Raw genomic sequence first — 25873 nt, 5'->3', positions numbered from 1 at the left:
AAGAAAATTGATAAGAATTTGTGTCTTTAGGAATTAAAAGAAATGTGGAAAAAAACCCTGAGACATTCTTTAAAAAAAAAAAAAAAGAAAAAAAAAGGAAAAAACCCTGATTGTTACTACTAATGAAATAGCAGCTGAAAAAAATAGTAGTCTTTTTGATTTTTATCACAAAAAATAAACTGGTAGTGACAGGATATGATGGAGAGATTTGACATCCAAGCAAATCACTGTCATTGATTCAATTATTCTAATTCTGAATAAAAGCTGTATACAGTATGTGTTTATGCTACAGTGAATTTTTTTAAGTGATTGACATTCATCATATTAGTTAGACAGTTTTAAAAGCTAAGTCTTTGTTTTATGCAATGTGGTCAAGAACAAATAAAGTGAAATTTGTAACATATTAAAAGTAGGCCACTTGAAAATGTTAGTTATAATTACATCAAAATAGAATAACATACATGAAAATATATTTTGGAAACCCAGTTTTCTCTCTGTTGATCTTTTTAGTTCATTTAAAAGGAAAGTTGTTGTTGAAAGATACAAATGTTATCTTGCAAGTTATATTCACTGCTACCTATTTTGTGCCAGGGTCACCTTCAGCACATGTATAAAAATTCAAGAAATGGAAACGTGACTTCAAGATAGAGTTGTTGCTACCAATCTGTTTAAGTAAAATGTGTGCAGCTTTGTATGTGTATGGATAATGGCCTCCCATTCTTAGGAGATCTACCCAGTGGAGTAGCTGAATGAATAGTTGTTAAACGACCAACTTTCCTGAATTTACTGATGAAGATGAGTTGGTTCATTTTTTTTTTTTTTTTAAATCCTCTACCATTTGGTTTCTAGTCTGGGTTCTGTACTGCTTTCTTACCCAGCATCTGTGCCCTTTTTTGGATAGCTTGCCATTAATAAAGCTGTCAGTTTGGATTTCAATCTTGACCTCTGTTTGGTGACATGATTTTACAACACTCTCTTCAAACATTCAGGATTATTATCGTGAATTGTAGAGGGCCATCAATTCATTTTCTAGGTTGTACAAATTTGGATCACGGCAAGTTTGTTTTAATACCAACAAAGTAACCAACAAAGCAGATGCGTTATCGCCAACAGTTTTATCCTCAGATTGTTTCTTTATTAATTTAATAATTTATATACTAGAATGCATATGACATGCTAGCACCCTCAATACATATGGTTCTGATACATTTGCCAAATTAGTCATGTCCTGCTCTGCCCAATCCATAATATTTCCAGTGGCATTTTCGGAAATGAAGAGTAATTATGATTTGATTCTCAGTTATTGTAGTTTTTGAATCTCACAAGGTTTCCATAAACTATCTCTGTTATCATTTTTTTGCATAGACAAAAAAAAATCTAAGCACACCACTGTCCACTATAGAATAGCACAATCATTTTTTGGTGCTGAGCTTTTTATTTAGAAAATAAGGCATTACTATTCCAACTGAGAGTATATAACATAATATAATTCTTGAAATATAAAAACATCTTATTGATGCCGTCTGCTTTTACATTGCAGTTATTCCTGAAAAGATTTTCCTCTTTGAAATTTAGCCTTAATTTGTAAAAACAAAAACAAACAAAAACCCCAGGTAAAACCATCCCAAAGAGTGGTTGCATCTGACAATGTAGCAGTTCCCCACTTCTCAACAATAAGGAGGAAGGTTGTTTTCATTCATTAAGTAATTTTTAAATGGAGAAATATTTCAATTCGTTTTCTAGAAAAAACCAAAACAAATCTATGATTAAAAAACACTCAAGAGAAAAGGCATCATTTAAAAAATTCTTTATGAGTATTTAAGATTGTTGGGTTCAATCATTAAGAAAGATATTTTAAACAAGCCATTGGTAACCTAAAAGAGGGTACAAAGAGCTCATCGGAGGAGTCTGAGAAAGGCCACTGAGTACAGTCCCTAGAAGTCCAGGTGCTCTTTGCCTTCGGCCATAACGCTACATCCCAGGCTCAGCTGTTTGGCGGATTCCACCAGATCCCGTTTGCTCGAGCGGCTCACTGTGTCTGACAAGTCTGGAGGCAAATGCAGTCGCTGTAGCAGGAGATATTGGGATGGGGGAGGAGAAAAATGTAATTAATTTTGCTTTCGTTAGCATACTTCAGCATGCAATATTATGCTCTGTTGATCAGCATTCAGCCTTGCATATAAAATTCCCGCTCAAACAGTTCTTCAGACTTATATCCATTAAATTACAAGCAATTCCTACCAGATTTTTACAAACTTTCCAGAATTGGGATTAAAAAAAATTAAATGGAAATTTCCTGAGCACAACTCTAAACTTTTAAAAGTTTTCTTCATTGGACTGTAAATAAAATCGTGGTTCTAGATAACCATAAGATTATATTCAATAGGAAGACAAGACAATAGGACAAATTACAGTAGATTTGTGAAAAGAAAATATTACTTAGAGGAAGAAGAAAAAGTTAGGTCCATTAAGTGATCCCCATCAGAGCTATAAACTGCTATTCCATATTCTGTGTGCAACTCAATGTGGCCTCAGTAAGTAGGGAACCAGGAGGAGCAACCTTTTCACAAATGCTTATTTTATTTTATTAGGTTTACCTGATAAGACATCTAGGCTCCGATTTTTCCAGGACTTTACACTTTTCATAGAAATACAGACAAAGTAAAATCTTAAAGGCTTCCCAACACAAAGGTCAATGGTTTTCATGTCCACATATGGCAGAAACAGAATTTGTGTTAGGGCTGTTTGCTCACCATTCTTCAGCATTAAGTATGTTGGGCCCAGAAGGTACCAGTATTTTCAAACTGTCTTGTGGATCTCAGTTTTCCCATTTTGCATTATATTTATGGTCATAACCTATTTTATACAAAACTAATATATATGAAAAGGTCCTTTTCTTTTTTTAAATAATTCAACAACACATTGGAGAATCTATACAAATGAATCCATACAAGCCTCCCCAATAACTTATCAATAAGAGAGAAGAACTCAATCACTGATGACTTAACAGAATTGAACGCTGGAAGGAACTGTAGAGGTCAGCTGTTCCAATGACTTAATTTCATAGAAGAGTTTAAAGGGAAAAGTGACTTGTCAAGTCATAATACTCTAGACCTAGACTCCAAATCTGGTACTTTCTTTCTGCTGCACCAAGAGCTCTTAGCTGAATTTTCAGGTGTTTCCTATGGTTAAGAGAAGTAATCAGAGACACCACACCCAGTAATAAACCCAATATGACAACTGCCTCTGAGAATGGGATTTAGTTCATAAAATTCAGTTTCTAGGAATGTCTCTGTTGTAGAAGGTGAGATGTGTCTCCGTAATGAACTGAAGGAAAGGAGGCCACATAGGAGGCACAGAGGGGAACTGAGATTGCCGGCCGATCAAGCCGCCTGTTTGGGGACCAGACTGAAAATGGGGCTAGAGACCTCCCTTCAACATGAGATGGAACAAAGTGGCAAGAATAGAGTGGTCCATCACATCATAATGGCAAGAGTTGGAAAAGACCTTAGACATCATGAGCCCAATTCTTCTCATTCATACATGAAATAACTGAGCCCAAAGAGGTGAAAGGGAGATGTCGAAGCAGCAGAAATCAGAACTTCTGACTTCAACTTCAGGGCCCTTTATCAGTCAATGTGCTCCACACATTATTACTCTTACTTCTTTCTATTGTAGGGTTTTTTTATGAGCACAGAAATAAAGCAGCAAGACTCAAGAGATTTTACATGTTTGAATGACTTTATTAAGGATTTTCTTTGCAATTGATCTTACTCTGCCTTTTACTCTTTGCAATAGATAGGAATATATATATATATATATGATAAAATATTTTATCATCAAACATAAGGCTTAACAAGAAAGGCAGTTTGGTATAGGTATTCAGGAAAGGGGTATCTGGGATCAAGTCTGGGCTCTGAAAGCTGTGTGATCATAGACAAATCAGTGAACCTTGCTAAGCCTTAGTTTACCTACTTAGCAAATGGAGATATTAATATGTGCACTCCTCACCTCCTAGGGTTGCTGTGAGGAAGGACTTTGTAAAAGTCAATATTATAAAAATGTGAATTTTTAACATGCAAGAAAATTATTAGAACTATATAATGCTTGATCTTTTTGCAATGCTTGAAGGTGTTTACAAAGTGCTTTACCTAGATCTCATTCGACACTTACAACTATCTTATTAAGGCAGAGATTATAAAAAACTTCATTCCCCTTTTACAGAAGAGGATAATGTATTACAATCCTTTTATGAATCAAGATGCAAACTCAGAGAGTGTATAGGTGTTGTAGCCAGAGTGAAATAGCTACTAAGTGATGGAAGCTGAGATTTAAAGGTTTTTTTTTTTTTTTTCTTATCCCTTGTTCAGTATTGTTTTCCCTCTTCCAAGAGTTGTAAGAGACACTGAATGGCTTCTTATTCTGTGGGCCATGGACTTCCCAGGAATACTGTCATAGTTACTTTAAAAAATAATAATTGCTTTTTATTTTGCAAAATATATGCAAAAATGGTTCATTATTGCAAAACATTGTGTTCCAAATTTTTCTCCCTCCCTCCTCACCTCCCCTAGATAGCAAGCAATTCAATATAGGTTAAACACATGCAATTCTAAATACACTTCCACATTTATCATGCTGGACAAGAAATATCAGACCAAAAAGGGAAAAAAAAAAAAGAAACAAGCAAGCAAACAACAACAACAACAAAGGTGAAAACACTATGTTGTGATCCACATTCAGTCCCACAGTTCTCTCTCTGAGAGTAGTTGGCTCTCTCCACCACAAGTCTATTGGAATTGGCCTGAATCACCTTATTGTTGAAAAGAGCCAAGTCCATCACAGTTGATCATCACAGAATCTTCTTGTTGCTGTGTATATTGTCATAGTTATTACAAAAGTCTATAAATCCATGTAGCACTATATACTTTCATTTTTGTATTTATTTAGCTCCAAATAATATACACTATGAATGCAACTACTATGTTTGTGTTTGCGTATGCCCATAAAATATTTTGGTGTTAAAAAGAGATTCCCATACTCAGGTCCCTGGCATATGCCATGGTTATAAAAATGTATGTAGAATTTATTTCCTCAACCACCTTGTTTCAAAAAACATGTTCACTGGTTATTTCACTGCTTAAAACACACCTTTTACTTCCCACATATCATTCTTGACAAAATGGATGTTTTGGGTTGACTAAAAACAGAATTAATACACCATAAAGATAACATTGTGTAGTTTAGGGTTATAATTCTGGCAATGACAAGTTCTACCCTAATTTCTCACAAATTTCTGGGTTTGTCTGGTTGTCTTTGGCTAAAACTTCCTCCTACCTCACTCTTAGGCAGTGCATGTGCTTGTGTGTGTCCATGTGTGAGCCCCCGGCTGCCTTCAGCATGAGAAGATGAGAGAATATTGCCAATGACATTCTTGAGATTCCTTCAAGTCAAAGTGACTTAGAAAAAAAAGTAAATTATTCTTGGTCAGGAGTATTTTGATCATGTGATTAAGTCTATTTGAAAAATGTTTTATTTATCATTGAAAAGCCTGGTGGCTGGTCAGTAATTTCTAAGGTCAGACCTTTGAAAAAATACCAATTCTCTGTGTCCCTTATCTTTTGCCAAGATCAGGTTGTCGGCACATGCTACGTTCTCCAATGACGAAAATGATTGTCATGATACTATGGATAGCGATGCCTCCCGTATCTACAATCAATGTCAATAAGATGCCAGCACAATAAAAAAGGACAGAATACTACATGTCAGACTGACAGGTATGAAAGAGGTTTATACATTGTATTTAAGTATGAGAATGAGTGTTACTACCACATTTGCTTTATGTTCAAAATACCTGGTGGGAAGACTACAACACAGTACTGTCTGTGACATTGTAGAATTCTCTAACCCCAGATACAAATGTGGAAACTACACGTGCCATAGAGAGTTACCGTAAAAGAATCATCATCTTATAAAAATGCCCTGTGTCATGCTGTCCTGACCAATGCCATCTCAAAATAATGTCACTAAATACACTATAAACAAACCCTGTTCTTACACTGTGAAACCCACACTGCTGAAATGGCATCTTGGCCAATCCTCTACAAGGAAAATGGACAGTCTGCAATCATGCTAGTGAGCCCTTCAGTTGGGCTAGCATTGCCATCTCCAAATCAGCCTGTTGATCATTCGATGGATTATACAGTCCCTATGGAATCACCTCCCCTGGCATCCTGTTTACTTTAACATTAATTTTTAAAAATGGGACCCATTAACCAGTTTAGACAGTTATGTGTGAACAAATCACTTTTATTTTCAATTGTTAAGCTATTCATGGTCCTCATTTTACATATGGGACTTTGAAATTGAGGGACTAAAGTAAATGGACCTGAATAATTGATTGTTTTGTTTTTATGCGTGTGGTGAAGAGAGGTTATAGGAGTTGGTGTCCTGGAATCCATGACTTTCTCTTCCCCCTTTTCCTTTCCTTTCCTCCCTTCCTTCTTTCCCTCCCTCCTTCCCTCTCTCTTTCCCTGCTTCCTTCTCTCCCTTCCTTCTTTTCCTCCCCCCTCCTTTCCTTCCTTCCTTTCCTCCCCCCTCTTTTCCTTCCTTCCTTTCCTCCCCCCTTCCTTCCTTCCCTCCTCCTCCCTCCCTCCCTCTCTTCTTTCCTTCCTTCCCTCCTCCCTCCCTCCCTCCCTCCCTCCCTTCCTTCCTTCCTTCCTTCCTTCCTTCCTCCTTCCTTCCTTCCTTCCTTCCTTCCTTCCTTCCTTCCTTCCTTCCTTCCTTCCTTCCTTCCTTCCTTCTACTTCTAGCTGAAGTTATAGGTATTTCTGCAAAGTAAATTGCTTCATTTGTGAAATACTAGGAGCTTCGCTGCTGTCTACACAGGTCTGTTAGATTATCTAAAGCAATACTGCTGGATAATCCTGCTCCTTCTGCTTCACAGCTGAGAGCACCAAGCAGTGAACTTGGCAAAGTACTTTGGCCATGGATGGGTAAGCCTGCCAGAAATCCACCATAGCCCTGTAGAAATAGTCTTAAAAAGGGAGGGGTGATTTGCCTAGAATCTCCAAGGATTTATAAACTGAGCCAATCTTAGAAGCCGACTTCCAGATCATTTCCACTAGGTATCACTGGCTTCCTTAAGATCTGAATGCCTTCTGATCCTTTAAGGTCTATGTAGTGGACCTTCTAAGGGTCAGGGTCACTGCCTGCATCAGTTAGCTTGTCTCTTCTTAAGCCCTTGATCAAACAGCTCACCCATAGCCACTCACAAACGGATTTCCTGGCTCAACATTTACCTTCCTAACTCATTTTCTGCTAGCCTGCCAAGCTCACTGCTCACCACTTGCAGCTCAGAGACAGAAGGGGCAAGATAATGAATCTAGATTATACCTGGATTTGAGACAAATTGTAGGTAAATACCTATTAAAAGAAGTTTAATCAATTTATATTTATTTCATATTTTGCCAAGACAAAACCACAAGCTGCCATTTATTTATTTATTTCTAAAATCATCATTTTAATCCTAGACAGGTAAATAGGGATTTAAGGGTTTAAAAAACCCATGTTTTACTAAGAGCTCATGCAATGTAATCATTTATATAGTTCAGTATTGAAGACATTATGTGACTTCATGTACTCAAAATATTCCTAATAGCCACATCTTTAATTTTAAAAAAGTAACCTAAATAAACTCACAGATTGCCATAGCTGGAACCTTGGAGCTAATATAACTCCTTTCCTCATTTTACACACAAGGAAACTGAAGTCCATGGGGGAGGACTTATCCAAGGTCACATAACAAGGCAATGGAAGAAACAGAATCTTAAGACAGCTTTCAGTTGACCTGTTCCAGCTGACCCTTACATACAATGAAAACAAGAAATAACAGCCTTTACTTGGACACTCTGAATAACTTAGGATTTCTCTGATGTGCTACCACTGTGGCCAGCTCCTGCTAGCTTTCGAAGGGTTTCTGTGGCTAAAGTCTGCCATGCCCTGGTGGCCAACCTTCTGGGAATGAGCTTTCTGGTACTGGGTGAAGAGTTTTCCACCCGAGGGGCCAGTTCTTGAAGCTCTGCTGGCTTAGTGTGCTAGTGCTTGCATCCATCCTTTCTTACATCCAACTTTATGGTGCAGGAGTCATTTCCACAACATAGTGAAACAGCTGAGTAACCCCAAGCTCTTATTTAGCACCTTTTGTATGCAAACATTCAAGACATGGGTTTACAGACTCACAGGAATTTGGAGTTGGTGAGAGAGGTTGTAAATCTCCTAAGGTCACAAAGATAATAAAGAGAAGAGTTGGGGCTCCCTGTAAATCTCTCAACTCTAGATTGTCTTTACTATACCTTATCACCATAGAGCTAGATTACAGTAATTTTATTTAACTTAATGGACACTAAGCTAATCGACATAGACATCCATGACTTCCAAACTGTGAAGAGAAAGAGAAACTTTTTCTTGGTCAGTTTTAGTTTTATTCAGAAAATATTTTTTAGGCATTTTGTATTCTGTACAAAAAACAAAAACAAAATACAAAAAAACAACGTGCAAGATGTTATGGGAAAGTTGATATGAGACATGGTCCTTGCTCTGATGGAATTTAGGGTCTATGAGGTAGAAAAGAAACAAACAAAAATAAATATAATATAAATATTTACATTTATTATATTATATTATATTATAATGTATTATTTTATATATTATATTATAAATATAATAATAATAATACAAATAAGAGAAGTCATTATTGACTGTGAAGTGAAGCTGAAGGTGGCTTCCTAGAGGAGATGGCATTTGAGTTGGAATTTAAATGAAGGGAGAAATAGTAATAGATAAAGAGAAGAAGATCTCAGCACGAGGAACAGAATAAGTGAAAGCATGGAGCTAGGAAAATAATGTACGTCCTAAAGGAGAGACTAGACAAATTTGGTCAGATCAAAGAGTTCTTAAAGGAGAATTAAATGAGACAAGAATGGAAACACAAGGTGGGCTAGACTATGAAGGGCTATGAATGCCAGGCAAAGGCAGTCAAAAGGGAGCCATATTTCTAAGGGGATTGGAAGGATAAAGTAAGTAATTTTGGCCATATTGTGAAGACTGGAAGGGAGCAAGGACCTGTAAATGAGACCTTTGGGTGGTAATGAATGCCTGGAAAAAGGAGATATGTGAGAGTGAATGTAGAGACAGAATTCATAGGACCTGGTAATTTATTGAGTAAAAAATCAAAACCAGGGAAAGAAAGAAGAGTCAAAAATAATTTCAACTTTTACCCCTCCTTGATGGGGACCGAGTAGCAGGAGCTCTTAGCAAATATTCTACTTAGGTTAAATCTAAGTTTTAGGGCCTCAGAGCAGACTGACTTTCTCTCTCTCATCCTACCTCCTCCTCTCCCCTCACAACCCAGGTACAAAGAGTAATTTAACATGAATCACTGTAGTACCTTTTCAAATGGGCTGGATAGGATTTCTCCAATCATTTTATGGGGTCTGGAGAGTCTTGGATGTTTCATTCTTTCTAGACAATTAATGAAGAGATTGTGAAAAAAACAAAGAAACTGGAGAAGTAGGGTACTGTAGCGAGGCAGGATAATTAACTTATTTTCTCTGCAACCATCTCTCAAGCTGTAGAGGTTGCAATCTGCCTCATGAATGAAATACTCCCACTGATAAAAATCATGGGTCATTGAAATACTGACTAAATCCTCACTGTATAAAAGTTAACAAACAAAATGACAGTCAGACTATCCTGATAGTTAAGCCTCTTTGAAAAATAAGAAGCCCAACGTTCTGCTTTGGAACGCAGAGGGAAGAAAAACCTTTGTTCCCTTCCCAGAATCTCAGAAGCATCTGGCTTATGTGTGGGTTTCCTCCTGAGGATCATTTGCCAGCTTCTGCTGCCGCGCAGTATCTGGTGTGGAGACCAACGAGCGCCCAACCCACGTATTGATTTTTGGCATGTGGGAATGTGGGCACTAAGAGCTCAAGGGGAGAGTTATGGCCAAATCATCATTATCCGCGAACATTCATTCAGGATCTCTGCTGCAGCTGCACCCTTCCCAGCTCTGCCCCTCCCCGTCTATTTCCTGACCTGGGCCCTGCCCCAAAGAGGGCTGCACAGCTGGTGGAGTCTGAGCGGCTGGAACAGAGCCTCAAGCTGCACCCAAGGGGGAGAACATCGTGGGTCACAGGGTCATGCTCAGAGCTCCCCAAGAAGTGGTCGGCCACTTCACTTGGTGACTGCCATCCCACCTTTGGGCGGCTCTGTTAGGACATTGCTTTTCACATTGGGCTAAAAATCTGCCCTTGTCCACTGCTCTCCTAGAGGACAGCTCTTCACAACTGGAAGATGGAGGCCGTGTTCCACCCTCTCACTCCTAAGGCTTTCTTTCAATACATGTTCCTTTCATCAGTCCTAATATGACATGGCTCCTAGTCCCCTCCCATTTCTTCCTTTTTCTCCCAAGAACATCCTTGCAAGATATGAGGGAGAATCAGATTCAACAGACTTCTTTGCTCTGGTGTCCATCTCTAATCATGTGCTGGAGCTGCTCTTCAATAGGATTCAAAGTATTAATCTGAGAAGCCCAAACCAAAAACCAGTCTGCGACATGACCTTCTGTTTGGCAGCTGCTGGTAAATCTTGCTACTTTTGAAGGGAATCTGCCGTGTGGAAGTGCTTTTGTCCTAGCTTTGGCGACATTTCACTTGGTTCTTATGGATGAATAGGGCAGAAGAACTGATGCGTGATGCAGATCTTTGCTCTGGATGAGCAAATGCATATTTGGCCCTACTTGGGAATGGTCAGAGCTCCCACTGCCAAGCACAGTTAAATTTAAGGCTGGATTGTTTCTTTTTTGGCTCCAATTCATTCACTATAATTTGAGATTAAAATTGTTTTTATTAAACGTCACGTTCATCCTGGATCCTCTGAATGGAAATATTTCATTTGGCTCTTCTTCATTTACTGAAAATTAGATAAAAGTCTCAGGGAGCTAGAGAGTGCTACATTGGCTGTCTGTCTAAAAATGCTCAGGTGTGCAATTATTCTGACCGTCAATTATAACTGACAACTCTTGTCTTGCCTCCAGACCCACCTCTTTGAAAGCAGATTGTGGAGAACTCGCAAGTCTAAACAAAAAGGTGGTCTAGGGCACCCCTATGTGTGGCCACTTCGTTTCCTTGGGGCCCCCACGTGTTGATCTAGGCCCCATAGAGAAAGGAAATCCATAGGACCAGTACTGACTGGGGAGTGCGTTTTTCAACCTCTCTGGGGGCCAATCAGCCCCAACTGATAGAGCTCCCACTTTGCAGCAGCGAGACTGCCAATCAGCTGTTGCTCTGCCCGATCTGGGTGGGGTTTCTTTAGAGTTTCTGCCCTACCTGAACTAGATAGCTTCTTTGGAAGCATCAGGATGGAGTACCTGTTGGACAAGTTGCCAGTGTAGTCAGGAAGCAATGTATGTATGTACTTTAGAGTTGTCAGCTAATAATTAAGGTGAGGCAACCGTAACGTTCCTTATCATCCTTCTCTTGGAATTCCAGAAGTCCTTGGAAAACATCTAGTCATCTCTGTTATATCTCCCTTAGAACAGACTGAAAATTCCTTGAAAGTAGAGGAAATTTTTCAGTTTGCTTTTTGTATTTCCAGCACCCAGCAACAGATCGATCAACAAATATTCATTCAACACCTTCTGTGGAGCAGTCATTGTACCGAGAGGTGGGGATACAAAGACCTTCCCTCACAAAGCTTACTTTCTATAAAAGGACAAAGGTACATAGTGGAATATACAGAATGGATACAATGTAAATATGGGACATTTCAAATATAGGTTAGACTTTAATGGGTTAAGACTATTTTGGAGCTCCCCAAAAAGGGAATTTAGGGAGGAAAGATAATGAATTCAGAGGGGGATGCTTGAGCACTTGGAAGGGAGAGAGCAAATGATTCTATTTGGTGTGGATGATAGCACACCTGCTCCAGGTGCGGGGGATGACAGAGAGAGAGAGGGCTGGGTGTGACGAATTGAGAGCAGACTGTCTTGTCTGGATCACAGAGTGTTTGAGGTTAAATAATGTCCACTGAAATGAAAGGTAAGTTGGGGCGAGGTTGTGAGGGCTTCTAAAAAACAGTTTATTTTTTTTCCTAGAAGCAATGGGAGGCCACTGGGATTCATTGGGCATGGGGTCACTGGTCAGTGTAGCTGTATATGGGATGGGCTGGTGTTGGGAGAGCAATAGCTCTGTGAGGAGAGATGGGGTCAGATGTGGAAGCAAAACTAGCAGGACTTGGCCACTGGTCTTTTATATGTGGGATGAGGGAGGATAATACTGAAGTGATGAACCTGGGAGATCAGAAAAATGTTCATGCTTCTGACAAAAATATCAAAGACTGGGGGAGGTTTTTAGGAAAAGATAATGAATTCTGTTTTTAGTGAGCTTGACACATCTCTTGGGAATTCAGTTGGATGTGTCGGGTGATATAGAATTGAATGAAACTCAGGGCTGGATGTATAGATCTGTGACTCATCTGTATGTAATAATTAAACCTATGGGAGCTGATGAAGTCACCAAAAAAGTGAAGAAAGAAAAGAGAAAAGGGGGAGTGAGGAAAGGAACCTATCTATAATGCCTACTATGAACCAGGCACTGTGCTAAATGTTTGGTTTTTTTTTTTTTTTTTTTTTTTTAACAACTATTGCCTCATTTATTCCTTAAAACGTTGCAGGGAGGTGCTATTTATCCCCATTTTACAGTTTGGGAAGCTGAAACAAACAGAAATTAAATGGCTGACTCGTGGTCGCACAGCTAGTAAATGTCTAAGGCCTGATTTGATCATTAGGTCTTGACTCTAGATCCACTGAGCTACCGCCGGGACATAGTCAGTCTTTGGGGACTATTGACTGTTAGGGAGCATGACATGGAAGATAAGACAGCAGAAGAGACTGGGAAAAAGAAATCAGACAGATTAGAAGGAGAATCAAGAGAGAAGAGTGTTCTGAACATCTGGAGAGGGAGTATTTGAGAGAGAGGGGTCAACAGTGTTAATGGCAAGGCAGGAGCTTTTTCTGGGAGTCTAGCTGAGAAATGGGAGGAAAGACATTAGATGATAGATTGAGAGGAAAGTAAAGAAAAAGGAGAGACCCACAGAGTTCAGTCTGGCACTTTGAATACACTAGGTGCTTAATATACACTTGTTGCTGACTGATCAGTGCCTGTTGATCAAGATTTAATAGTCTTCCCAGGGAGACTTCAGAAAAGCTTAAAGGTCAAGAGGGGCCTAAAGATCCTGGAAGCAGAGGGGAAAGCTTTTGGGCGCAAAATAAAGATTGTACATTTCAGGAAAGGTATGGTATATGAAGAGACCAGAAGAGACCAGAAAAGGCAATGCAGTTGACTGTAGGGTTTGAGTTGTGTTCCTACCTTTGTTCCCAGTCATTCATCCGAATAACAGGGAAGTTCTAAATCAGGGAAGTCAGAGAAGAATAAATACTACTAAACCTGGAGGTCTAGCCTCTCCAACCTTCTGCTGGAGAGGGCAAACCTCAATTCTAAGGCTCCGAAGTCAAAAAGAGCCCTAAGGGATGAGAAGCTGTCCTGAAAGATATAGTAGTACTTCAGCTAAGAAGGGCACTGTAACACCCCAGCTGAAGGGAGTACAGTACCAGCCAGCCAAGCCAGTGGATGAAGAGTGACCGTTTCCACAGAGGCGCCAGTCCAAGGAGCCCACTGGATTCTATGAGCAGAGATTCCATGTCCTAAGGAGACCCTAGCAGTTAAGTGGCCTGCACTACTAGCACATAGGCCGGCTGCTGCCAAAGATCTCTAAGATACCCAAGGAATTAGTATAAATAAATATTTAAGAAAAGTCAATTGGTCAAAGAATAGAACAAGAAGTTTTAAAGGGAAGAAATACAAACTATCTAAGACCACAGGAAAGAAAGCTCGAAATCAGTTATGTAAGATAAGAACAATGACAAATTAAAATCTGAGATTTTACTTCATACCTATCAGACTGGAAAATATAACAATACCTAAGTAAGTAATGAAGGAGCTAATGGAAAACAGTTCCATAAATTTATTTTTCTTTCTGGAAAATGAATTTGAAATATATTGTAAAAATCACTAAATGGTATATACCATTTGACCCAGAAATATTACAACTAGGTATATCCCCCAAGGAGGTAAAAGACAGAGAGGACCACAGAGAGGATTCATATATACAAACATATTTATAGGAGAAAAGTGTTAGAGAAGAAATGGAAATAAAGTGGAAATCCATCGATTAGGGAATTAGCAGAACAAATTGTGGTGCATGAATGTAATAGAATATTGTAATGACACTGCAAGAATTATGAATGTGAAGAAGAGAAATTGGGGAAGATCTGAATGAACTGAAGAAGAGTTAAGCCAGCAGAATCAGGAGAACAATTTATACAATGATCACAATAATGTAAAAGAAAACAATCCTGAATGGCTTCAAAACTAAGCAATATAGTCACCAATCTTGATTTCATAAAATTGACGTATGCTGCTTCTTCTCAATATAGAAATGGAGGATTACAGATGTGGAATGAGGTTATTTATTGTCAGATGTGGCCTAAATGTTGGTTTATTTTTCTTACATATATTTCTTTGTTATTAGGGAGTGTTCATTTAGAAGTAAATGTGATGTAAAAAGAGAATCAATATTTTTTTTTTGAATAAGAAAAATAATGCACAAAGAATGTCATCCAGTTGGAGAATCTTAATAAATCCAGTTAATCTATGTGTGATTTTAAATAGTATCAGGACAAGATGTTTATCTAATGTTAAAAAGAATTTCTGAGATTTTTTTGACAATTTTTCAGGCCTGCAACTTTTAAAAAATTCAACTCATCAAATATTCATCTACTTTCTCTGTATAGTATCCAAGATATAAGTAAGTATTCATAAATCACAAGAGATGCTATATATGTACATTTGCTTTGAAAACCTTAAAGTGCTATTTAAATATTATTGTTATTTTTGTTATTGAAATGGCATCCCAGTGCTGTGGATATAACCCATTTTCAATGTTTATTAATTGATTTCTTATTTTCTTAATCTCCTTGAGGTCAAGCTCCAATTCTAATTTGTATAATTGCTTTAAATCATCTTGCTATTATGAATAATAGTTAATTTCTCTACATACTTTCTTTCTTTTTAAATTAAATCTTTTTATTTTCAAAACATATGCATGGGTAATTTTTCAACACTGATCCTTGCATAGCCTTGTGTTCCATATTTTCCCCTCCTACCCCCCACCCCCTCCCCTAGATGGCAAGTAATCCAATATTATGTTATATATCTACATACTTTCAAGTTTGTTTTACATTTATTTTGTTCGATCCTCACAATAACTCCGTCAAATGGGCGCAGCTATTATCCCTGTTTTGTAAATGAAAAAACTGAGGCTGAGAGAGGTTGCATGATTAATAAGCTAAGAAGGGTAATGAGGCAGTACCATGAATCCAGGTCTTCCTGATTTCCTGTCCAATGTTCCTCCCATTACATCATTCAGACATCTAAGTTACTTTATTAATAATGACTATTTTTTTCATGATTAGCAAGGTAATGGGATAGTCTACAAAAGTAATTTTCCACATAACTGAAGATAGCCCCTTTATTCCGGTATAAAAGTTTTTTTTTCTTCTAAATTTTGAACCATTTTAGGAAGAAAAATTTCCCAAATATATCTCATGTTTTCTAAAATAGGGCACAATGTATCCTGATGATCAGAGGCCAGAGTTATCAGGATCAACTGTTAACTATGTGGTGGGGCACTGCCAAACTTGTTTGCTTCTCTGTTAGATGGTCCCACGTGGTTATTTTCTGCTTTTACTTTGTAAGCTTATGATAAGTGTTTTCCATTGGCTTTAAGGATATCTTCTGCAGAGTACGGAGAGAAGAGTGATTTCTTCTGCAGGATGTGGTCCTTCAGATGTTCCTTTTTGTAGAATGTTTTGCTGAACTCATTAAGCCTTTCAATTTTTTTTCAATGAAATCTAAGGTCCCTCAAAAGAGAATGGCTGGTAAAAAACAAGCATATGAAGAATTCCTATTGACAACCTATGATAGGCAGAATGGTCAGTCCATCGAGTCAGTCAGAGTGTGTATCTTACACAGGGACTGCATGACCAAGAAGAATGAGTTGGGCCACGACTTAAATAGGAATATGGGCACAGGTTGGCTTGCTTTTCAGAAATTGCACAGAATTTCTAATAATTCTTAGCTAAGCTGGGCCCATCTTTTACCAGCAATATTCTCTCGGTAATGTTATTTGTTTGTGGATTATGGAATGCCATGATCTCCAAAGAACCTAAATTGTGAGAAGCCCAAAAGGCAACGAAAAGACATATGGTAGATGAACATAATCAGCAGATTTGTGTGCAAGAAACGGCCTGAAAGAAATCAAGGAAGAAATTTCTGACTGAAAAAGGAGGTGGGCCAGTCACATAGGGAGAGTGAGAGATAACAGATGGAAAGCCCTTCTGCTGTACTGAAACTCAAAGAAAAAGATCTCTCGGGTGTCTCCAGGGCCTTGAGTTGGTTCTCTATGGAGGACTTAAGGGGCGAAAACTGCAAAGGAAGAGAAAGCTTGTAATCTATGTTGGTAGATTGAATAATTGCAATTATGAGTCATTAAAGTATAGAAATAAGACCCTCCCTCCTTGGTTTCAGGAGATCAGCTGTCACTTGTTGCTCTTGCTAGGACCAAGCCCCCTGACCTGCTCATAATAGGCATACAAAAGGTGATATAGTGGCAAGAGTATTGAAAAGGAAGTCAAAATACACAGGTCCAAGTCCCAATCCCCACTATTTATTAGCTCTAAAACCCTGGACAGAGAATTTAAGTTTCTGGGTAACAGTGCCTTCATCTGTACAATACCCATCTTACCTCCTACAGGGCTCTTATGAGGATCAGTTATATACATTTTTACTCCAAGTGGACCTTCAACTCTGGGGCTAGGACCCTTACTGGTCGACACCACTATATGTAGCTGGCTTGGATTCGATCATGTGACCTTTTCATCTTTTTCACATTTTCTGAAATCCCATCAAGTATGTGTTATAGCAGACACAGGGGATAGAGCATTGGATAGAGCATTGGATCTGGGGTTAGAAGCCATGAGTTCAAATCCAGCTTCAGACTCTAGCTGTGTGATCCTAGGCAAGCCACTTAACCCTGCTTGCCCCACTTTCCTCATATATAAAGTGAGTTTGAGAAAATTTCAAACCATTCCAATATCTTTGCCAAGAAAATCCCAAAAGAGGTCAAGAAGAGTTGGACACTGAAAACAACTGGACAACAATAATGCAATGCAGCTCTCCTCCTGCTCCAGGAACAGTAATCAAATACAGCTCATTATCAGTGATTCTGGAAAACTGTATCAGTTAATTGCCCTGATTGTCCAATTTGCATCTCTCTGACTTCTCAGATGAAAAAACTCTTGTCCTCTTCCCCTATCAGAATGTAAGCTGCTTGAAGACAGAGACTGTCTCTTTATATTCATTCCTCAGTGGCTGGGATATAGTAAGTGCTTAATAGATGTACATTCATTTATCCTTCCAAGCACTCTAGGCTGGCCTCTGATCTCCCTCGGCCAAGTCTGACCTCATCAGTCCTGTTCGGGTGGCTCTCCACAGCCTTGCCTCAGCCGCCTTATCTCATGATCCTGGTCATGACACTGACATTCCAGCCCATCTTGTTGCTCACCATATATCCCACTTTGTCTCTCCCAAGTTCTCAATGAAATGAATGAAAGAAAGAAAGCACTATAAAGATGAGCTAAAGAAGGCATGAAATTCATTGAGAAGATTCACAATTACAAGTATCCCCAAGGACAATCCAAAGACCAATGTTGGGTAGATTAACAATAGCATGCTACAAACATTAATTGTGTGAGAACTGTCATAAAGGTCACCATTAAAGAGATGAGGAACCAGCAGAGGAGGGCTCCTCATCAAACAGTGTCCAATGGACAGTCGCCTGACAACTAGAATAAGCCTTCCTGGAAGTTGAGGTGGTCTTCTATGGAAGAATAATGGAACGACCAGGATAAAAATGACACGTGGTTTACAATGGGGATGGTGAAAAGGCTCCCAAGCTGAATTCAGAGACTGTCTCTAACAGGTACTGCAGCTTTCAATTCTGTAGCTTTTAATCTGTTGCATATTAGGTACAGAGATGACACGCTTACTAGAATTGCATGCTAAGTAAAAGCTCCTAAGTCCAAAAGGTGCTGAGTCCATAAGGGTCATCATGTGTGGGTTTTTCATTATTAATTAGCAGAGACTCTCCTGGCATTGAAAGTCACTTCTAAGCTCTAGGTTATCTGATAAAGCACTGAGGTTGTTAGGAGTCTGACCTTCATATAAGTGGGGGTTATTTGTATAAGTAGATGACTTTATTATTTAATATAAATTCATAAAAAGTCAGATTTAAAGAGAAAATACATAACTCACAAACTTTTGTCTCTAAGTCATTTTAAATTAGAGAGTACTTTCAGTGGTAATAATCATAGGTAATTAAAGAAGGATGAGAAAACCTCTTTTGAAAACAGTAGGTAGAACCTCATCTTATATTCTTTGCCAGTACTAAGTTTTACAACTTTCCTCATTAAAAATATTGTCAAAATAAAAATCATGTTATTTTTGTAGTCCTTTAGATGCTATGTTCAATTCAAATAGTCTGCCAAATCTCAATTGGTCTTTTCTTTTCGTACTTGGCCTTTCAAATGTTACTATTTGTCGATGATTAAAATATAGGAACACGTTTAAATTCTTAATTCTCAAATAATGAGCACAGTGCTATTGGGATCACCTATCCAATATAGGATAGAAAACTGTAGGCTAGGATGACTCAGATGAAACAATACTTCAAACTTTCATCTTCCTCAATATGGGTATCACTTTCTCTGATATAGAACATGTTTCTTCTATCCTTCAATAGAAAGCCTTCATGAGTTGTTGTGATTAAAATAAAAATAATTGCTGGCTAGTTAACCACTTGGTGATAAGCCTCTTCAAACTGAGCTTGGCTGGTCCTATTAATTCAAATTTCCAAAATTTAAAATTTTAATCTAGAATACTTTCTGAGCACAACCAATTCTTCTTTTAAGTGGACATGGGAGGAGGTAAAGTTACTGTGTTCAAAACATGAGTGTTAACATTTCATTATTAATTTTTTCATGAAACAAATATATTGATTTGTTTTCTAACTGGGATGAGACTCTATGTAACTGTCCAGAATAATTACTAAAGATAAACAGTTGTTCATAAAACCTTGCGGGCAAACCCCTCGTTCTTCAAAAAACAAACAAACAAACAAAAAAAACAAACAAAAAGCAAAGTGCACAGTTTAAGATTTTCTTTTTTTAAAAAAAGATTTGAAAATTGTACAATTTCAGTAAAATTTTGTTTTTCAGCATACTTGCTCGTAATATACCTATCCATCTCAGTGTATGTATATAGCTTACACCAAAAATCAGCATCAAAGGAACATGCTGAAATATACAAACGGTTGCAATAGACTATTCAATTTATGTTTATGCTAATACTCAACAAACCAGATGACTAACCATCTAATCCAGGATCTTGGTTTCTCTCTCTTTTCTCTATTTCTGTCCTGTCCTTTTTTTTTTTTTTTTGATATTTTACTTCTCCAGAGAATAGTTAAGAGATCTGGAGATTGATTATTTGTACATGATATGGGCTGTGTCTACTGCATAATATTATCTGAAAATTGAGGACTCTATACCTGGTTTAGAATTCTAATATTATGCTCTGTCACTAAATGCAGTGTCTATTAGTGAAGAAAACAGAGTCAAAAATCAGTAAATGCTTACTATATGTCAAGACCACATTAAATTAAATGCTGGAGATACAAAGAACAACGGACATAGTCCCTTCCCTCAAAGAGTTTGCAAAGTTGAATGGGAAAGAAAATGTGTAAATAATTAGTTACGTACAATATATAAAATCAATCAATCAGATGGGTAGGCACTAGCAGGTAAGGCCTGGAAAGGCCTCCTGCAGAAGGTGATATTACAGCTGTCCATGTTTACTGGTAGTAGTAACATTTGCTCAATTAGATAACATTGTGGACTGCACAAGATCATTCTGTGGTCCACATTTAATGCTAACAGCATAGTAGCCAAAGAGAAGTGTTCTAGGTAACTAAGTTATATCCTGTTTCTGATGTGGTGAAAAATTGCTTTTGAAGAGCTTTTCATTAAGGGATCTCCAGTCCTATCTAAAACGCATTTAGCAATTATTTACTATGTGCAAAGCAGAGTAGAGGTCTACAGTGGGCAAAATCTGGCTTTGTTTACTTTATAGACCTATTCACCTTCTTGCCAACATGTCAGCTGGAATTTCCTCGATAGCATGTGCCATTCTTGATCCTTATAAAAGCACAATACAAACATTTTTAAAAATTAAATTTAAAAACTAAAAGCAACAGCTCTTTCCAATTCCCACTTTCTGTGCTAGACAGAATTTCTTTGTTCAAGAACCTACTTCAGCATGATGATCTGGAAGAAATCATTCTGGTAATTAAGTCATCTACATCATTTCTGATAACACGGAACTCATCTCCCTAACTTTCCCCATCACATCCTATGAACAAGGAGTTAAGTCCAGTATACAATGTACACGGCTTGATGTCCTGCCCGTGCAAATAACTTTTTGAGCTGAATTCCCTCAAATGACAGGAGTTCAGCTGTATGGGATTGTACTTGGAGAAATGCAAATCATTACCAATATGGCATGTGTCCTTCACTGCCTTGGAGTAACAGAAGATAGCTGAAAGATATGGGAGGAATAAACTACTGTTTTTTTGTTTCACAAACTGATCTTAGGACAACTGATGTAAAACCAGAATGACTACATAAAACAAACCACTAGATTACTCCTGGGAAAATTTAACTTAATATATTTTTCCTTTAAAAATCAATTAACATGGCTACTTTCTAGCCTTGTTCTTTATAAAGGACCGTGTCCTCATTGTACTTGTGTTTCCCACAATTGTGCACCTCTCTAAGCACATTTTATTCACATTCATGTTCCAATGTGAACAGGAATGAGAGAATCATTTAGGTAACATTTTGGTAGAACAGAAGCAACTTAAACTGTCACCTAACCTTGGTTATCAAAAGCACAGTGAAAGATGCTTCTCCCTCCCCCGTCATCCCCCTTGCTGGGGTAAAGAAATGAGATGGATGTGTCACAACATGGTCGCTCCCATCCTTGTGATCCTCGGATACAGCACTATTGCCTAAATGGGTCTCCACCAGGCCCCTCCCTCATGACTCCTTCCCATTCATCTTTCCTTAATTGTGTAGCAGGGCCTCTCACTTCTGGCAACCTTTCTGCTGGTCTCCAACTGCTGCTTAACCCAAGTCTTGTATGGCTCTGGGACACACAATGCAGGCAGGAGCATATAAGCCCCAGAGTGTGTGGAATTTGAATTAAGCTTCAGCAGGGCCAAGCCGAGAGGAGGCTTGAGATTCTAGGGCCTGCTGTTGCTACTGCAAGTGAATGAAGGAAGATTGGGAGCTTTCTTTGGAAAAGCACTTTGGGAGAAGAACTTCAAAACCCCCTTCTCTTGTCTCAGGAAGCCTTGCTGCTATCTGGAAAAGGAGGAGAAGATTTGGGGTCCATCTTAAGGCCAGTTCTACAGAGAAGTAAAGCCAGACTTGATTTTAAAGGCACATATCAAGCAGGGCTTCAAAAGACAAGGACAATTCAGGAACCCATTTACAGTGTTTTACACATTTGAAGTGAAATGTCAAGCTTTAAAGATAATCTGCCATGCTATAAAAATGAACTAAGAAGACCGAACCAAATCTCTATTCTTCCTCTTCTATTTCTCTTTTTTTAAAACTGTACAGAAACTCATTTGGCTATAGCCAGAAAGTAATAACAGATTCAAACAAATGTCAGCCTTTCTCTTCACTATAGGAGGAAACTCTCCTGTCCAGATATAGCTAAAAGTAAACTGTTGGTTAATTAAGCCATGTGGATACTCCAAGTTGATCACAGAATCTTAAAAACTCACAGAATGATAGCAGAATGGCTGGGCAACTCAACTGCTGGATGGGGAGTTTTAATTGACACATGGTTTATAGAAACCTCAAGCTTAATTCTATCATGTGAAAAAGGAAAAAAAAAGTCTGGATTTTAAAATGTGAGAGTTCACCAAGTTTTACAAATTACTGGCTTCAATACTGATCTAATCAACATTTCCAAGACTGGACACTAGTAGCTTCTGATCTGAGCTGCCTGTTATCTTTGAAATGACAAATTATCTATACTCACAGTGCATTTACATACACTCATTTGTTTTCTTATGTCTGTGTCCCTTCCAAAAAAAAAAAAAAAAGTTAAAAGTATTATGGCTATGGTGGTTTTTTCCTATGTAATTCCCTCCAACATATGTGGTACATTTTTCTACAAATTATTGAGACAAGATATGAAGTCCTGTGTGGAATTGCCAACATAAAAACATTGCTTTCCCCCAACCTTCTAACTCTGGTTACTTTTGAGACCCCAACATTTCAGGGTCTGCTAGTTCCTGGATATGAAGAAAGAATTTTTAATGGGGCCAAATGTAGGTGTTTACAAGGGGAGAATTGTTGGTTTTTTTATTAGGCGCTGCCTTATGTTCAATAGTTCTATTTACTTTTTCAGGCTAGCCAGAATTAGAAAATTCCCATTGCTAGGCAGCCTAGCGCATCTGTGAAGTATTTCTGGGCATTCAGAACTGAGGCATGTGCTGCCCAAAGGGAGGTTTCATTACAGTATGCTATTTAGTCCTCATCCTTCCAGCTCTTCCCCCAACCTCCAAATAAACGTAGTGCTCTTGCAAAAGGAAATCATCCTTACTCAATGCTAAAATATGCTAAAACATATTTACAAGATGGAAACACAACAATTAATACATTCATAAAGCTTTCAGGACAGGTTCACTTTAATGGTTTTTGGAAGTAGACTGATTTCCCCAAAGCTTTTAATCTGATTTTACTTTGTTCTACACATACAAACAAGTTCTTCACTAAAGGTATTTGATACATATACTCGGAATACTTTGAATTAAAAACAAAAGAAAATAACAGAAAAAATTTGTCTTATCTTTTATTTCCTTTTTTACCCCTATCCCACTCCAGCACAATAATTCTCACTTTCTTCACTGATCCATTGTTGATTATGGGCTATGCTATTATTGGTCATGGTCTGTAGGAGTTTCTATACAAATGAAATTATGTAGCCTGTTTCGGGTCTGAGAAAATTAAATGTGATTTTTCATCTCTGTATCAGCTAGTGAAACTTTCTCTAATGATTGAAAGGTATCAGTTGGAGAACCGTGTACCTAAAATGATTCGGTCCTAAGTAATTACATTTTATTGTGCTACAAATGTATAAATGAATACAGCATTTGTTAAGTGCTTACTATGTATGAAGAGCATTGTCCTAAGTACAGGGATACAAAATACAAAATAAAATTTATAAGTGCTATGATTCTTCTTCATCTTTCTTTCTTACACTGCTTTCCCAATATAAAATAATATCAGCTCTATTTGAACACTTAAGTTTGCTAAGTGCTGTTCTTGACATAGAGTTGCCAAATTTTTGATACTATTTATGCTTTAGAGTTCCTGATGGACAGAAGTCATCAGAAATATCTAAAATGAGATGAAAAAAATTCCAGTTTTCTATGTGTTTCTGAAATTATGCTACTCACTTATTTAAAAACCAATTAATTTTACGGCATCTTTAGCATACACATGAAGCTAGCTGGCAGTGTGGTCAGTCTGGCCTCTGATTCTCTTTCCAAGCTGCGGAACTCCTACCAGTCTTCAGAGAGCTCCTTTATGAAGAGCAGCCATCCTGCACTGCTGCCTCTGGACAGCAGTGGACTAGAAAGAGGCTGAAGGATACAGGGAGTCCTGTCATCATTCAAAATAATCCATCTCCTATCTTTATGTGATTTCACAGACAAGATGTAAATAGTGAATAAACAGCCTCAGAAGGAAATCCTCTTTGTAAACAATGGAAACTAAATCAAATCAAGGAAACAATACCCTAAAAGTATTGATATAATAGGGGAAAAAATGAGAATTTATAGAAAAATGACTATCGGTATTTTATTTTTGGATTCTTTTGGTAGCTTAATTAAATGCATTCATGTTTCTACAGAAACAAATTAGTAAGAGCTAAGTTTAACTTCTTCAAAGATAACTTATAAGTTAATTTTCATAGAATTCCCTCCCCCCCCAATACATTAAAAACTAATCTGCTGAGTGCTTTCCTCACCCTCAAAATGAGCAAGTCCTTTAAAACAAACAAACAAACAAGCAAAAAAAAAAAAAAAGCTTTATTATTTGACCTTTGAGGCAATTCTTTTTAAAAGGAGGTCTTAAAAGATCCTTCAATATGGAGAAGTGCCAATACTTCGATACACTGAACTGGATGAATCTTGCAACAGGACGGAACTGTTCTAAAGGGGGTCTGGTTCAAGGCTTGACATCTTTTCAAAGTCTACAGGTATGTTCTTGATTCATGTGAATTCACATTGGAGAAACTAACAGGAAAACAAAGTTGTGAAACAATTTTCTTTACAACTGCTGTATTGTTCTCTCTGACAGAATGAAATAATATCAAGCAAAAGTATTTTTTTCTCCTTTGATCAGATTCAAATATTTTAAAAAGCTGAAATTTCTTCTGGTACATAAAGAATTGGGAAAACAGGATTTGTGAGAAAATATAAAATGTTTCTTTTAATTGCAATACTAATGTTATATAATCTGAAAAGTGATAAAGAGAAAAATGAGAGTTTTTCATTTTTTAAAAATAGGGCAGATATTTTTTCAAGCTGTCATTAATGTGAAACCATACATTTTCTCACCTATAGAACATATATGTTGAAATTAAGTCAAGTACTCATAAGTAATTTTGCATCAGATGAAACCATTAAATATTTATAAATTACAATTAGAATTTCAAAGAGAAAAATTTAAATAGCAGAATTTAAAAAAAACATGCCAGGATAAACAAATTTTGTATTGTTTTATTTTTTCAACATAACTACTTAAAAGTGCTTATGAGGAATCATATACAACACTGATTACTCTGTATGGATGTTACATTTTACCTTATAATATTTCCAAACAATTTAGAATTTGCAGATAATAAGAAACATCTAATGCTTTCTTTGATCTTTTTTTAAAATTTAAAACCCAAGGCTTTTAAACAAAGAGCTGTCTGGAAAGCTATGGCTTAAAACTCCCCCAAAAACCTAAATTAAAAATGGAATATGCAAAGTTAACATTTGTAAATTGGTCTAAGGAATTTTTAAGTCTAAATAAATGACAGAACTTCAGTAATAAGTATCTACTACCCCAAAGGCATGGGAATTTAATAGAACTTAAAGTAATGAACATTTTGATAAGCAAAATTCATTTATATATCTTCAGCAAGGGACCAATTCTAGTTGCTTCTTAAGTTGAACATACTCCAGAAATCATCTTTATGGTTTTAAATTTTTTATTCTTTTATCAGATAGGGTTGTTATACATGTAAATGTATATACACATGGGAATATTACATTAAAGTAACTTCTATGAAAGTTCTGCCAAAACATGCTTACCTAAGTGTAAGAACAATGTCTATTTATTTTAATCTACAAACCTCTTGTCCAACATAATCTTTACTAGCTTTCCTTATATTAGCATTCTTTTTAAAAAAGAATGATGAAACACTACTACTCATTAACCAAATATAAGAATCATTATGGTAAGGTGTTCATATTACCAGATTCTTTGTGATTTTTCACTTTCAGAATATTATCT

The 25873-nt window shown here is 37.3% G+C and overlaps 1 protein-coding gene across 1 annotated transcript in view; it reads right to left on the bottom strand.

Moving 5' to 3' along the window:
- Positions 1-1792: 1792 nt before the first annotated feature.
- ELP4 (elongator acetyltransferase complex subunit 4) overlaps positions 1793-25873 on the bottom strand; it is a 242451-nt gene continuing 218370 nt past the window's right edge. The window contains exon 10 of the mRNA XM_051964763.1: positions 1793-2066. Coding sequence (XP_051820723.1) covers positions 1935-2066 — 132 coding nt within the window. The 3' untranslated portion in view covers positions 1793-1934. The remainder of the gene's footprint in view (positions 2067-25873) is intronic.

The sequence above is a fragment of the Antechinus flavipes genome, chromosome 6 (genome assembly GCF_016432865.1).
Source record: "Antechinus flavipes isolate AdamAnt ecotype Samford, QLD, Australia chromosome 6, AdamAnt_v2, whole genome shotgun sequence".
In the NCBI taxonomy this organism is placed as follows: domain Eukaryota; kingdom Metazoa; phylum Chordata; class Mammalia; order Dasyuromorphia; family Dasyuridae; genus Antechinus; species Antechinus flavipes.
The sequence above is the reverse complement of the archived record's forward strand: the minus strand, read 5'-3'. Positions and strand labels throughout refer to the sequence as shown.